The sequence below is a fragment of the Xenopus laevis genome, chromosome 2L, assembly GCF_017654675.1.
Source record: "Xenopus laevis strain J_2021 chromosome 2L, Xenopus_laevis_v10.1, whole genome shotgun sequence".
Lineage (NCBI taxonomy): Eukaryota > Metazoa > Chordata > Amphibia > Anura > Pipidae > Xenopus > Xenopus laevis.
In genome coordinates, this window is record NC_054373.1 from 142981433 (window position 1) to 142993529 (window position 12097).

Here is a 12097-nt window from a genome sequence, read left to right on the forward strand (position 1 = left end):
GTAATTGCCCCCTGAACCTAATAACTGGTTGGGCCACCCTTAGCAGCAATAACTGCAATCAAGCGTTTGCGATAACTTGCAACGAGTCTTTTACAGCGCTCTGGAGGAATTTTGGCCCACTCATCTTTGCAGAATTGTTGTAATTCAGCTTTATTTGAGGGTTTTCTAGCATGAACCGCCTTTTTAAGGTCATGCCACAACATCTCAATAGGATTCAGGTCAGGACTTTGACTAGGCCACTCCAAAGTCTTCATTTTGTTTTTCTTCAGCCATTCAGAGGTGGATTTGCTGGTGTGTTTTGGGTCATTGTCCTGCTGCAGCACCCAAGATCGCTTCAGCTTGAGTTGACGAACAGATGGCCGGACATTCTCCTTCAGGATTTTTTGGTAGACAGTAGAATTCATGGTTCCATCTATCACAGCAAGTCTTCCAGGTCCTGAAGCAGCAAAACAACCCCAGACCATCACACTACCACCACCATATTTTACTGTTGGTATGATGTTCTTTTTCTGAAATGCTGTGTTACTTTTACGCCAGATGTAACGGGACGCGCACCTTCCAAAAAGTTCAACTTTTGTCTCGTCGGTCCACAAGGTATTTTCCCAAAAGTCTTGGCAATCATTGAGATGTTTTTTAGCAAAATTGAGACGAGCCTTAATGTTCTTTTTGCTTAAAAGTGGTTTGCGCCTTGGAAATCTGCCATGCAGGCCGTTTTTGCCCAGTCTCTTTCTTATGGTGGAGTCGTGAACACTGACCTTAATTGAGGCAAGTGAGGCCTGCAGTTCTTTAGATGTTGTCCTGGGGTCTTTTGTGGCCTCTCGGATGAGTTGTCTCTGCGCTCTTGGGGTAATTTTGGTTGGCCGGCCACTCCTGGGAAGGTTCACCACTGTTCCATGTTTTTGCCATTTGTGGATAATGGCTCTCACTGTGGTTCGCTGGAGTCCCAAAGCTTTAGAAATGGCTTTATAACCTTTGAAGTTGAACTCAGGTGTGATAAACCACAGTTAAGTTATTTTTTAACAAGGGGGGCAATCACTTTTTCACACAGGCCCATGTAGATTTGGAGTTTTTTTTCTCCCTTAATAACGTAAACCATCATTTAAAAACTGCATTTTGTGTTCAATTATGTTATCTTTGACTAATAGTTAACGGTTTTTGATGAGCAGAAACATTTAAGTGTGACAAACATGCAAAAGAATAAGAAATCAGGAAGGGGGCAAATAGTTTTTCACACCACTGTATATTTTACACTAATAATCATTACAAACCCCTTTTTAAAACTGTTGGTTAAACCACTGCAACCAGACCATAGCAATAATAAAGGAGCAACCCCCCGAATCTCAAATTACCTGCTTTAGCTGTTTCATAATGGCATCAGGAGATTTTATACTATCCTCTCGGCGAATTTTTTTGCGAGAGTTAGGTACCCTTTCATTTGTCTTCTGTGTCCTCTTTGGTTTAGGGACAGTCTTCTTTGCACCAATGTCCTGTAACACACAAGAGAAAGTGCCCACCATCTATCAATCAAGCACAGTACTTTACATTTCAGACAACCAGACAATAACTCAAAACAACCCAAAATGAATTGGCCAAGAGACTCACCTCCTGATTCCGTGTAGCAGCTTTTAGTTTCTGTTCAAGAACAGTTAATTTGTTGTCGATATGACCATTTATATCTGCATGAAGAGGATCTGCTGAGCGCTGGGTAGCAAGCTGAACTGTCTTGGCACGCAGCAATTTCTGAAGCAAGAGATGCCCAGCCTCCGTTTTGGCCCCAAGGGATGTATTATCACAATTTGCCTCACTCTGTTGGATAGCTACTCCAAGCTCTACGGGCTCCTGTTTAAGGAGCTTGGGAAAGTCAGCCATTTCACCAACCTCTAAATGGACATTTGAATTTGAAGATGATTTTGTGTTGGACTCCTTTTCAGTGTAACTTTCTGTTACTTTGCCCTGTTCCTCTACTTGCTTATCAGAATGTATGCCTCCAGTTGCAAATGATGGGTGACAACTGATTTCATTTGATGGTTCTGATTCTTTGGACTGTTCTTTGGGCAAAATGTTGACAGTATCAGCAAATTTTGCATCTGAGTCATGCACGCTACTTAACATGGATGAGGCTAAAGAGGCCTCTTTGGAAGATGAGGAATCTGGGTTCTGACCATGGTTGGATGGCGGTGACAAATTACTAGGACAGTTTTTTACTGCAGAAAGATTATTCTCTGACTTTATGATAGGGACATGCTCCTCTGAGGATTTGCTTTGAGTGGTCTGTACAGTTGGTACAGGCTCTGGGCAAACAGTCGTAGTCTCTTGTGTCTCTCTCTTTGGTTCCTGACGTTGTTCTAATTGCAGTTGTGCTTGTTGACGCAACTGTTGCAAGTGCATTTGGATTTGCTGTTGTAGTTGAAATTGCTTCTGGGGAGGCTGATTTAGCATTTGCTGTTTTAGCTGCAGAATTTTCTGCACATGTTGAATCTGATGCGGATGAAGTTGCTGTAGTTTTTGCTGCTGCAGCTGTTGATTTTGATTCTGCTTTACATTTGGAGTATGTGATGGTTGAATGGCCAGTGACTGCCTCACCTGTGGTTGTTGTGGAATTTGTTGGTGTGTTTGCTGCTGTGCTGGCAACAGGCTTTGAGTCGGATGCTTAACTTGGCTAGCTTGGTTTTGTATAGTCATCTGCTGAGGCTGGTAAAGCTGCAACTGAAGTTGCTGCAGCTGTTGAGACTGCTGCTGCAGCATTTGACTTTTCATTTGTAGTTGTGGACTCTGTGCATGTCCTACCTGATGTTGTGACTCTGGTGTCTGCAGGCCAGCCCGTAGGACTAGAGAGTTTACTGGCTGTACTTGAACATTTTGGTGCTGTTGAAATTGTCCATGTGCCTTATTATGCTGCTGCAAATTTGGGGGCTGCTGAACATTTTGATTTTGCAGCTGTTGTTGTTGGGAAGTCTGAGGTGTTTGATTAGATATTTGTTGTTGTAAGACTTGCGGTGATTGTTGTAAATGTGAAGTCTGTAATTGCTGCAGTTGCTGTAGTGATGACATTTTTTGTTGTGATTGCTGCTGAATTAACATTTGATGAGATGGCAACTGTGACAATGGTGATGTGTGCTGCTGCAGCTGATTCTGCTGTAAGGAGCAGTGCTGTGTTTGCAGTACCTGTTCGGTTTGCTTAGGCAATTCCTTTTGTTCAGCTTGTTCTATCTTTACAGCCTGATTTGTCTCTAGTATCTGGATCTGCTGTTCTGTTTGTTTTGGCTGACACAATGGTGATGACTGAGACAAATTCTGCTGTTCTGCTTCCTGCTGCTGTATATGATCTACTGGTGGTGGCTGTTGTTGAATCTGATGTTGCTGTATTTGCTGAAGATGCTCTTCACACTTTTGCAGCTGCTGTGGAACCTGCTCTTTGCTTTGCTGGGCCTGCTGCAGCTGCTGAACCGGAGGTTGAGTCTGCTGCAGCTGTTGCACCTGTTGTTGCTGAACTCGCTGTTGGGCTTGCTGCTGCTGTTGTTGAACTTGCTGTTGGGCCTGCTGCAGTTGCTGAACTTGATGTTGGGCCTGATGCAGCTGATGCTGTTGAACTTGCTGGGACTGCTGCAACTGCTGTTGTTGAACTTGCTGCTGGGACTGCTGCAGCTGCTGTTGTTGTTGTTGAACTTGTTGCTGGGCCTGCTGCAGCTGCTGCTGTTGAACTTGTTGCTGGGCCTGCTGCAGCTGCTGCTGTTGAACTTGCTGCTGAGCCTGCTGCAGCTGCTGCTGTTGAACTTGCTGGGCCTGCTGCTGCAGCAGCTGCTGTTGTTGTTGAACTTGCTGGGCCTGCTGTTGCAGAAGCTGCTGTTGTTGAACTTGCTGGGCCTGCAGCTGCTGTTGAACTTGGTGGGCCTGCTGCAGCTGCTGCTGTTGTTGAACTTGCTGCTGCAGCTGTTGTTGTTGAACTTGCAGCTGGACCTGCAGCTGCTGCTGTTGTTGAACTTGCTGCTGGACCTGCAGCTGCTGCTGTTGTTGAACTTGCTGCTGGACCTGCAGCTGCTGCTGTTGTTGAACTTGCTGCTGGACCTGCAGCTGTTTGCCTTGCTGATGCATTTGCTGCTGTTGAACTTGCTGCTGGGCCTGCTGCTGCAGCTGTTGTTGCTGAACTTGCTGTTGGGTCTGCTGCTGCTGAACTTGCTGCTGAGCCTGCTGCTGCACTTGCAGCTGGGCCTGCTGCTGTTGTCGCTGCTGACCTTGCTGCAGCAGCTGCCGCTGAGCTTGCTGCTGGGCATGTTGCAGCAGTTGCTGCTGCTGAACTTGCTGCTGGGTGTGTTGCAGCAGTTGAGCTTGCTGCTGGGTCTGTTTCATATGCTGAACCTGCTGCTGTTGCACCTGCTGCTGGGCCTGCTGCAGCAGTTGCTGCTGAGCTTGTTGCAGTTGTTGCTGTACCTGCTGTGATTGTTGCTGCTGAACCTGCTGTTGGGCCTGTTGCAACTGTTGAGCTTGCTGCAGCTGCTGGGCCTGTTGAAGCTGCAGATTTTGCTGAGATTGTGGCTGAGACACATGCAGTTGTTGGACTTGAGGCTGAGACAGTTGCAGCTGCTGTGGAACTTGTGGTTGAGTCTGCTGTAGCTGCTGAGACTGCTGTGGACCTTGCTGCGAAGTCTGGTGCTGCTCAACCTGTTGAAGCTGTTGTTGAGCCTGTTGCAGCTGTACCTGTAGCTGCAGTTGCAACTGTAAAAGCTGCTGTACTTGTTGCTGAGCCTGTTGCAGATGCTGGGACTGACCTGGTTGCTGAGCCTGTTGTAATTGTTGAACCTGCTTCTGAAAATGTTGCAGCTGCTGCTGGACCTGTCGTTGAGCCAGCTGTAGTTGCTGCCCATGTCGCTGAGCTAGTTGAAGCTGTTGGGCTTGCCGCTGAGCCAGCTGAAGCTGCTGGGCTTGTCGCTGAGCCTGCTGTAGTAACTGCTGCTGGCTTTGCGGCTGAGCTTGTTGTAGCTGCTGATTTTGCTGCAGTTTCTGAGTTTGTTGTAGTTGCACAACCTGCTGCGTTTGTTGTATCTGTTGTGGAACTGCTTGAAGTTGCTGTATTTGTTGTAAAACCTGCTTCTGTGTTTGCTGCAACTGCAGAGCATTCTGCTGCAAAGACTGCGGTATCTGCTGCGGTGCCAATAACGGTTGTGTCTGCTCAACCACCTGCTGCTGAATTTGCGGAGTCTGCTGCATCTTCTGTTGCTGCAATTGCTGTTGTGTCTGTTGCAATTGTTGTAAATGATGCTGCTGTACTTGCTGCTGTGATTGCTGCAGCTGTTGAATCTGATTTAACTGCTGTATCTGATGCTGTGGGGTCTGCTGAACTGGCTGCTGTTGCATTTGCTGCTGTACTGGTACCTGTTGAATATTGTGAGCCTGCAGTTGCTGTATTTGGGTTGGTTGTACCTGCTGCATCTGAAGAGACTGTACCTGTTGCATTTGTGTCGTTTGCAGTTGCTGCCCTTGCTGATTTTGTGTTTGGAGGACCTGTTGATTTTGTGTTTGGAGGACCTGCTGAATTTGTGTTTGTTGATCCTGTTGCATCTGAGGTTGCTGCACCTGATGTAGTTGCTGCATTTGGTATGGCTGACTAGCTGACAATATCGGTTGACCCGGCACCTGTGGCATTTTATGCTGAGGTTGGGGCTGGTGCCCAATATGTCGAAAATTTGCAATATTTTGTGAAATTTGTGTAGTTGTATTTTCCTGAGACTGAACTGCACCACACCCAGCCACCTGTGTTCCAGTTGAATGATCTGGTGTTGACTTCTGTACATTTACTGGCTGATTTTCCTCAGCATAATTTTGCTGAACTTGTTCTGCAACAGATGATGGCATCTGACGAACATGAAATATTCCACTCAGTGATGTTTGATCAGCAGATATTCCACTGGAAACAGGAGTAGGCTGTACTGTTGAATCTTGGAATGGTGCATGCCTGAGAGCTTGATTTTGAGTTTGTTGGTGTCGCTGAAGGAGGATTGTGTGTAACTGTTGCTGTTGTTGTGCATTCAAGTGCTTCAAATGTGGATTTTTTGCAATTATGGCCTGAAGTTGAGCTCTAATTTGATTCATGAGTGAAATGTTTGTCTGTCCTACAAAACTAGGAGCATGTGCAATCTGTTGGTTAACAAGCGAGGGTCTCTGCTGTATGACCAGATGTTGCTCAGCTCCCCCCTTATTTATTTCATTCGCCTGTGGCTGACCCTGACTGTGGCCAACAACTCTCTGAGTTTGTATCAAACTTTGCTGTTGCTCCCCAGTCACACTTTGTGGTGTATCAACAGAAGGTGGATGTAAAGTCTCTGGCGTAATAACATGATGGATATCATCAGGCTTTCCATGTGCACCAAGATTTTGTACGGTTTGCTGCGTTGGTGGAAGAGTCAAATTATGTTGCTGTCTAACAGGCTGTTGTACAGGACTTGTAACACAAAATGGAGATTGTGCTGTTTCCAGATTTTCATTTGGCTGCTGCACATCTTCCACTGAGTCAGAATGTTGAGTATCAGGTTTTTGGCTAATTAAAGAGGTTGAACCATTGTTTAGCTGATCACGAGATGGTTTATCACTAGAATCTTGACCTACTGGACTGCATGTTGAGGTCTGTTGAAGACCAAGGTGCTGTTGCTCACCTGGAGTGTCTTCACCTTCTTTCATATTAACATCCTTCGTATTCAATATATTTTGCTGATGGCCAGTTATGGTTTGGGAGGTGGGGGGGAGTTGTCCAATTAGAGTCTGCTGTACCAAATTACTGGCAGGAGTACCCACACCAGCTTGATGCTGTATCTGGGGTAAGCCAAGCATGCTCTGCTGTGGTTGAGACAAAACTAACCTCTGACTAATGAGACTTTGTGAGTGGGCTACTGGAGAGGATCCCACAACCCTCTGCTGTTGCGGAGACACTAAAATTTGTCTCTGCTGTGTGGGGTGTTGCTGTAACACAGATGCTAGGGAATTCCCTGCAACTGACTGCTGTGGCTGAGAAGCGGTTTGCTGTACCACCAACCCATGGGATTCTCCTACTAGTCCATGCTGTTTGCCCAACATTGCCTGAGGGACACTTCCTTGTGGTGACATCTGAAAACCCTGATGCTGCAGTTTTTGTGCCAGCTGCATCCTTTGCTGCTGAACCTGTCTCTCCTGGATTGCCCTTTGATCAGGACTGAGGTTGTGAAGAGTTGATGCTGCTGGGTAAAAGCCACTGGAAGTTCCAGGAACTGCAGAGTTACCACCCTGAGCCTGATGCTGCTGAGGTATTGGTTGAACATAGGAGGGGCCTTGTTGTGTTTGCATGGCAATGCCTGACTGAAGGTTACGAAGACTACTATTCTGTCCAACCATCTGACTGTGTTGTATAGACCCTGCTTGTGGCATGCCGTGTCCTGCAATGAGTTGGCTAGGAGCCTTTGTTAGAACACGAGTGTTCGGATTAGGACTGACTGGAAGAATGCCACAGTTTTGTTGCTGATGTTGCTGCTGTTTATTTCGATACTCTGCCATCAGATTTGTATGCTCCTTTTGTTGTTTACGAACCTGGAAGTTTAAAAGAGAAAAAAAAAAAATCAATATTACGTAAGGCATGATATTTCGTGCTATGTTCTACAATAAAAGTTTAAATTCAGCTTTAGCAAAGGTATAAACTGAATGAATAAGCAAAGGTTTTGCATTATATAGTATACAACCACCACTAACTTGGTCAAGCTGCTTCTGAATCTTGCTTTGTTGTTCAGTGACCAATTTTAGCTTTTCTGCATCGGCTTCTGGAAATTCACGACCAGCCTTCTTAGCTGTTCGCTGCTTAGCGCACAATGCTTTTCGAGACTTCCTATGGACACCAATTTGTTCTTCAAGGACCTTTAACTGCATCTGCAAGAGCTGCTGAGTATGAAACAGCCACTCTTCATACTGCCGTTGATCTGCTTCATCTATGGAGGAAAAGGAAATTAAACATTACACCAAATTAATTCTACTTCTACATTCTAACATGTAATAAACTGAAACATCTTATCTAACAGAACACTTTAGTTAAATATGGACTGTAAACCATTATGAAGAAAATCATATACCTGATTCAATTTGTATATATTAATACTTTGCTGGTAACACTGCAATGCTATTAATATTAAAGGATAAGTAAACCTTTAAAATAAGTGAATGTAAAATTGATGAGGGGGCTATTCAGAGCGCTTTTACAATGTATATTCATTATTTATTTATTTTTAATTCCAAGATATTAAAGGATACATGTACTGTTACTGTGAATGAATTTTGTTACAACAGCGCCACCTGCTGGTCAGTTTCCCACCAGTCTGACCAGCAATTTCCTTGACTACTTGCTGGTCAGACTGGTGGGAAAATGACCAGCAGGTGGCGTTGTTGTAACAAAATTCATTCATAGTAACAGTAGATGTATCCTTTAATATCTTGGAATTAAAAATAAATAAATAATGAATGTACATTGAAAAAGTGCTTAGAATAGCCCTCTCATCAATTTTACATTCACTTATTTTAAAGGTTTACTTGCCCTTTAACAGTTTAATCATGGACATTTTGGAAATAACCTAAAAATAAAATGAGTAGCCAGACCTAAGGGGAAGGAAAGCCAGGGACGGCTGTGAGGCGGTACAGCCCCTGGGAAGGCTATCAACTCTTGTTCTTTTATTGTTCCTAGCTCCAGTAAGGTAATGTATGTTAATAGTATTAGAGTAATAGCAGCGTCCGTGTCAGTAAAATGATCAAGTGAACGTGGCATAAGCTAGCAATACTTACTAATTACTCCCTGAACAAATGCAGGTGGGTTGGGACGTGGCTGAGCTGGGTCAATGCTGCACCTCTCCTGGAATAAAATGGACACAAAATGAGATCTGAAATAAGATTAAAACTAGATAATGACAAGTTGTTGTTTTTTTTGTCTCAGTTTTTACCTGCGTTACAGCTGCAGGTGTCTGACTGCTAGATTCAGGAACTCCAGGGACACCTAGTCGTTGGGCAAGGAGGGAGACCTGTTGCCTGTTGCAAGACAAAGCAAAAAATTAAGTGACAAGCTAGTTTATAGATTACACTATAATTTGAACGTTGTTCTTTTTATTGCAATTATAAATGAAGTGTATATAGCTATTATGTATCGTTATCAGACTATAGGTCTGTAATGGTAGCTGTTCCTAAAGGAGGGGAGATACCAACTTTAAAGGGGATCTAAACCCCAGAATATAAATTAATGAAGCAATTTTACAATTCACGGTCAATGCATTTCCTGTATATGGTTTATGACTCCCAGTTGAGCCAAAAGCCTGGTATTAGTCTTTAAAAGGTCACAGAAGCCTTTAAAAAATGTTATGTAACTTGTGAAAATGCTCAGAGATGCATCCCGATTATGTTTACATCAATTGATTTTTACATAGCCTAAAATGGTCAGCATTTCTCAGTCTTTAAAGGGATACAAAACTCATCAGTTAATAGTGCTGCTCCAGCAGATGTCTGTACTGAAATCCATTTTTCAAAAGAGCACATGAGTTTTTCTTATATTTAATTTTGAAATCAGACATGGGGCTAGACATATTGCCAGTTTCCCAGGTGCCCTGAGTCACATGCACTGCAAGTTGGAGTGATATCACCCCTCCCTTCCCCGTCCCCAGCAGCCCATCAGCAGAACAATGGGAATGTAACCAGATAACAGCTCCCTGGTAGATACAGTATAAGAACAGCACTCAGTAGTAAAAACCCATGTCCCACTGGGACTCCTTCAGTTACACTGAGTAGGAGAAACAATAGCCTGTCAGAAAGCAGTTCCATAGTGCAGCTCTGGCTCTTTCTAAAAGCACATGACAAGGCAAAATGACCTGAGATGGCTGCCTACACATCAAAATTACAACTAAACAAAATACACTTTCTGGTTCAGGAATTCAATTTTACATGGTAGAGTGAATTATTTGCAGCGTAAACAGTGTAATTTAGAAATAAAAACTACACCATAAAAATCATGACATAATCCATTTAAATATACCAAACAAAAATATAGAGAGATATATAGGAAAGCTCTTTATTTCAGTTCATTAAAACAGTGGGCCAGTAATTGATATGATTGATATATCAGCTTTAATCTTTATTTGTGCAACAACAGACAAAACAACCGATGTTTAAAATAGGCCATAACCACAAATGGTAGAACTTTCTAAAACATTTTTTCACAATACTTTTTATACCCCAACAGCCATTTTTAATTGAATTCCACAGAACAGAAAAAACAGGAAACTTGGAAGACAAAAGCTTTTTTTCTCTTCCTGATGATACAGTAGGGTTACCAGCTCATCCCTTTAAAAGGGGACACATTAAATAAACATGCTGCAACTTGGATGCATGACTGCACACAAATCCTTGGCCCCTGCATCCAACTTGCAGCACGTGTATTCAAGAAGTATCACCTTTAAAAGGGGTGAGATGGTAACGCTAAACTGATGTCTCTGCCTTTGTTCTTTCCAGCCTGATGCAGGAGAATGACAGGTCACAAAGTCAAATGGGCCACCTTAGATCTGTATTGCTTATCAGGTGGTATGCCAACAATTACATAAAATGAGACTGAAAAGGGGCCAATTAAAAAAAAATGACATTCACTCGACCAGGGTGCTGTATCGCAGGATTGGTACATCAGCACTGTGACAATGTTACACCAGACTAAGGTCTTCATAATATAGGGCTTCTGTTGTTTTCCAACCTGTCACTTAACACATGTTGTTGCAGAAAAAGAAACATTATAAATTAACTGCAAACCATCTTTGAAAACCATATTGCCACTGCCAACACAAATCTGAAGGTAAATTTACCATGTAATGGTCTAAGACTATTTCATTCATACCTGTTCATAGCAGGGGTGACGCCAATGCTCCCCTGTGCCATAACTTTCTTTATTCCCTTTAAGGCAACCATCTTTGCCTTTGCGATGGGATCCGTGATGTCATCAGCTGCAAATTTGTCCAGATCTGTTGAACAGAGACAAAGACACTTTAGATGCCATAAATATGAAATTGCAGCAGTGACGCTAACTCTTATACAAATTTTAGCTTTCTACAAAACAGTAATCTGGATAAACTGAAAAATATTGTGAATTGTGAGAACAGCAAAAGGAATTCAGCTCTCTGAACAGCAGAAAGTCTGGCAAAATGAGCTGCCCCTTTCTAAATCACCAATTTATGCCTTACAGGCATGGCTAAAGCAATCATAGGATAAAACAATTGCTTTTTTCTCTGCTCCATGTTCTTCTGTAAACAGATCTGGACACAGGGTTGTGAGATAAAGCTAGGGATAGTTTTCAGGCCAAAAAAAGCACAGAAGTTTTTTGGGGAAAAGAACAATTGCAGAGAGGTTTCAGACACTTTTGTATAAATTTTTCCCAGCTAAAATCAGTAGTTTTTGATACTATGGGGCTTACTGGCACGAGCAATCTTTAATGAAACTCCACTTGAGTTTATTAATCATGCAGGGTGTTGTGCTGAAAACAGTTTGTCAGTCTTCATAAGCTTGTCTGAATGGGCTTTTTTAAACAAAACTTCAGCACCTAATAGCTGCCGTTTTTTTCTTTGTTACAAAAGTCCATTTAGACAAACTTACGAAGACTGACAAGCTTTTTTTCAGCACAAAACCCTGCATGATTAGTAAACTCATACATGGTGATTGCTTGTATAGAAAAGCCTGAATGGGCCCCATGGTTTTCAGCAAGGAAAAGTGCAGCGGACAAAAAAACAAAACAAAAGCCATATGGTCAATTGTCTGAATTCACTTGTGTCAACGGTACACACTTTAATATGAGACTGAGCTAAAAATAGCATGATTTGGTGTAAGGTAACAGACAAGCCCCTATGTACCAAGGTACATACAAGTGCATTAACTTTTACTAAAGCAAATCTAGTTTTCTTTTTCTTTAAAGCAGATCAAGGACTTATACGGTGTTTCAGGCAAAAATAACTATTTCCACGTGCACTATCTTTGTAGCCCCCTTGCATCTTTGATTATTATACTTTTAATTTATAAAGCAAGATAATATATATCATTTACATAAATCCCTGCCTCAGTGGAGCTTACAGTC

General features: G+C 42.9%; 1 protein-coding gene across 6 annotated transcripts in view; it reads right to left on the reverse strand.

Moving 5' to 3' along the window:
* kmt2d.L (lysine methyltransferase 2D L homeolog) overlaps nt 1-12097 on the reverse strand; it is a 99348-nt gene that overhangs the window by 25740 nt on the left and 61511 nt on the right. For all 6 annotated transcript variants that reach the window (XM_041582489.1, XM_018247369.2, XM_018247368.2 and 3 more), the window contains 6 exons: nt 10871-10994; nt 8943-9027; nt 8788-8854; nt 7711-7943; nt 1603-7551; nt 1350-1487 (listed from right to left, as the gene is read on the reverse strand). In XM_041582489.1, the coding sequence (XP_041438423.1) occupies nt 1350-1487; nt 1603-7551; nt 7711-7943; nt 8788-8854; nt 8943-9027; nt 10871-10994 (6596 nt within the window). The remainder of the gene's footprint in view (nt 1-1349; nt 1488-1602; nt 7552-7710; nt 7944-8787; nt 8855-8942; nt 9028-10870; nt 10995-12097) is intronic.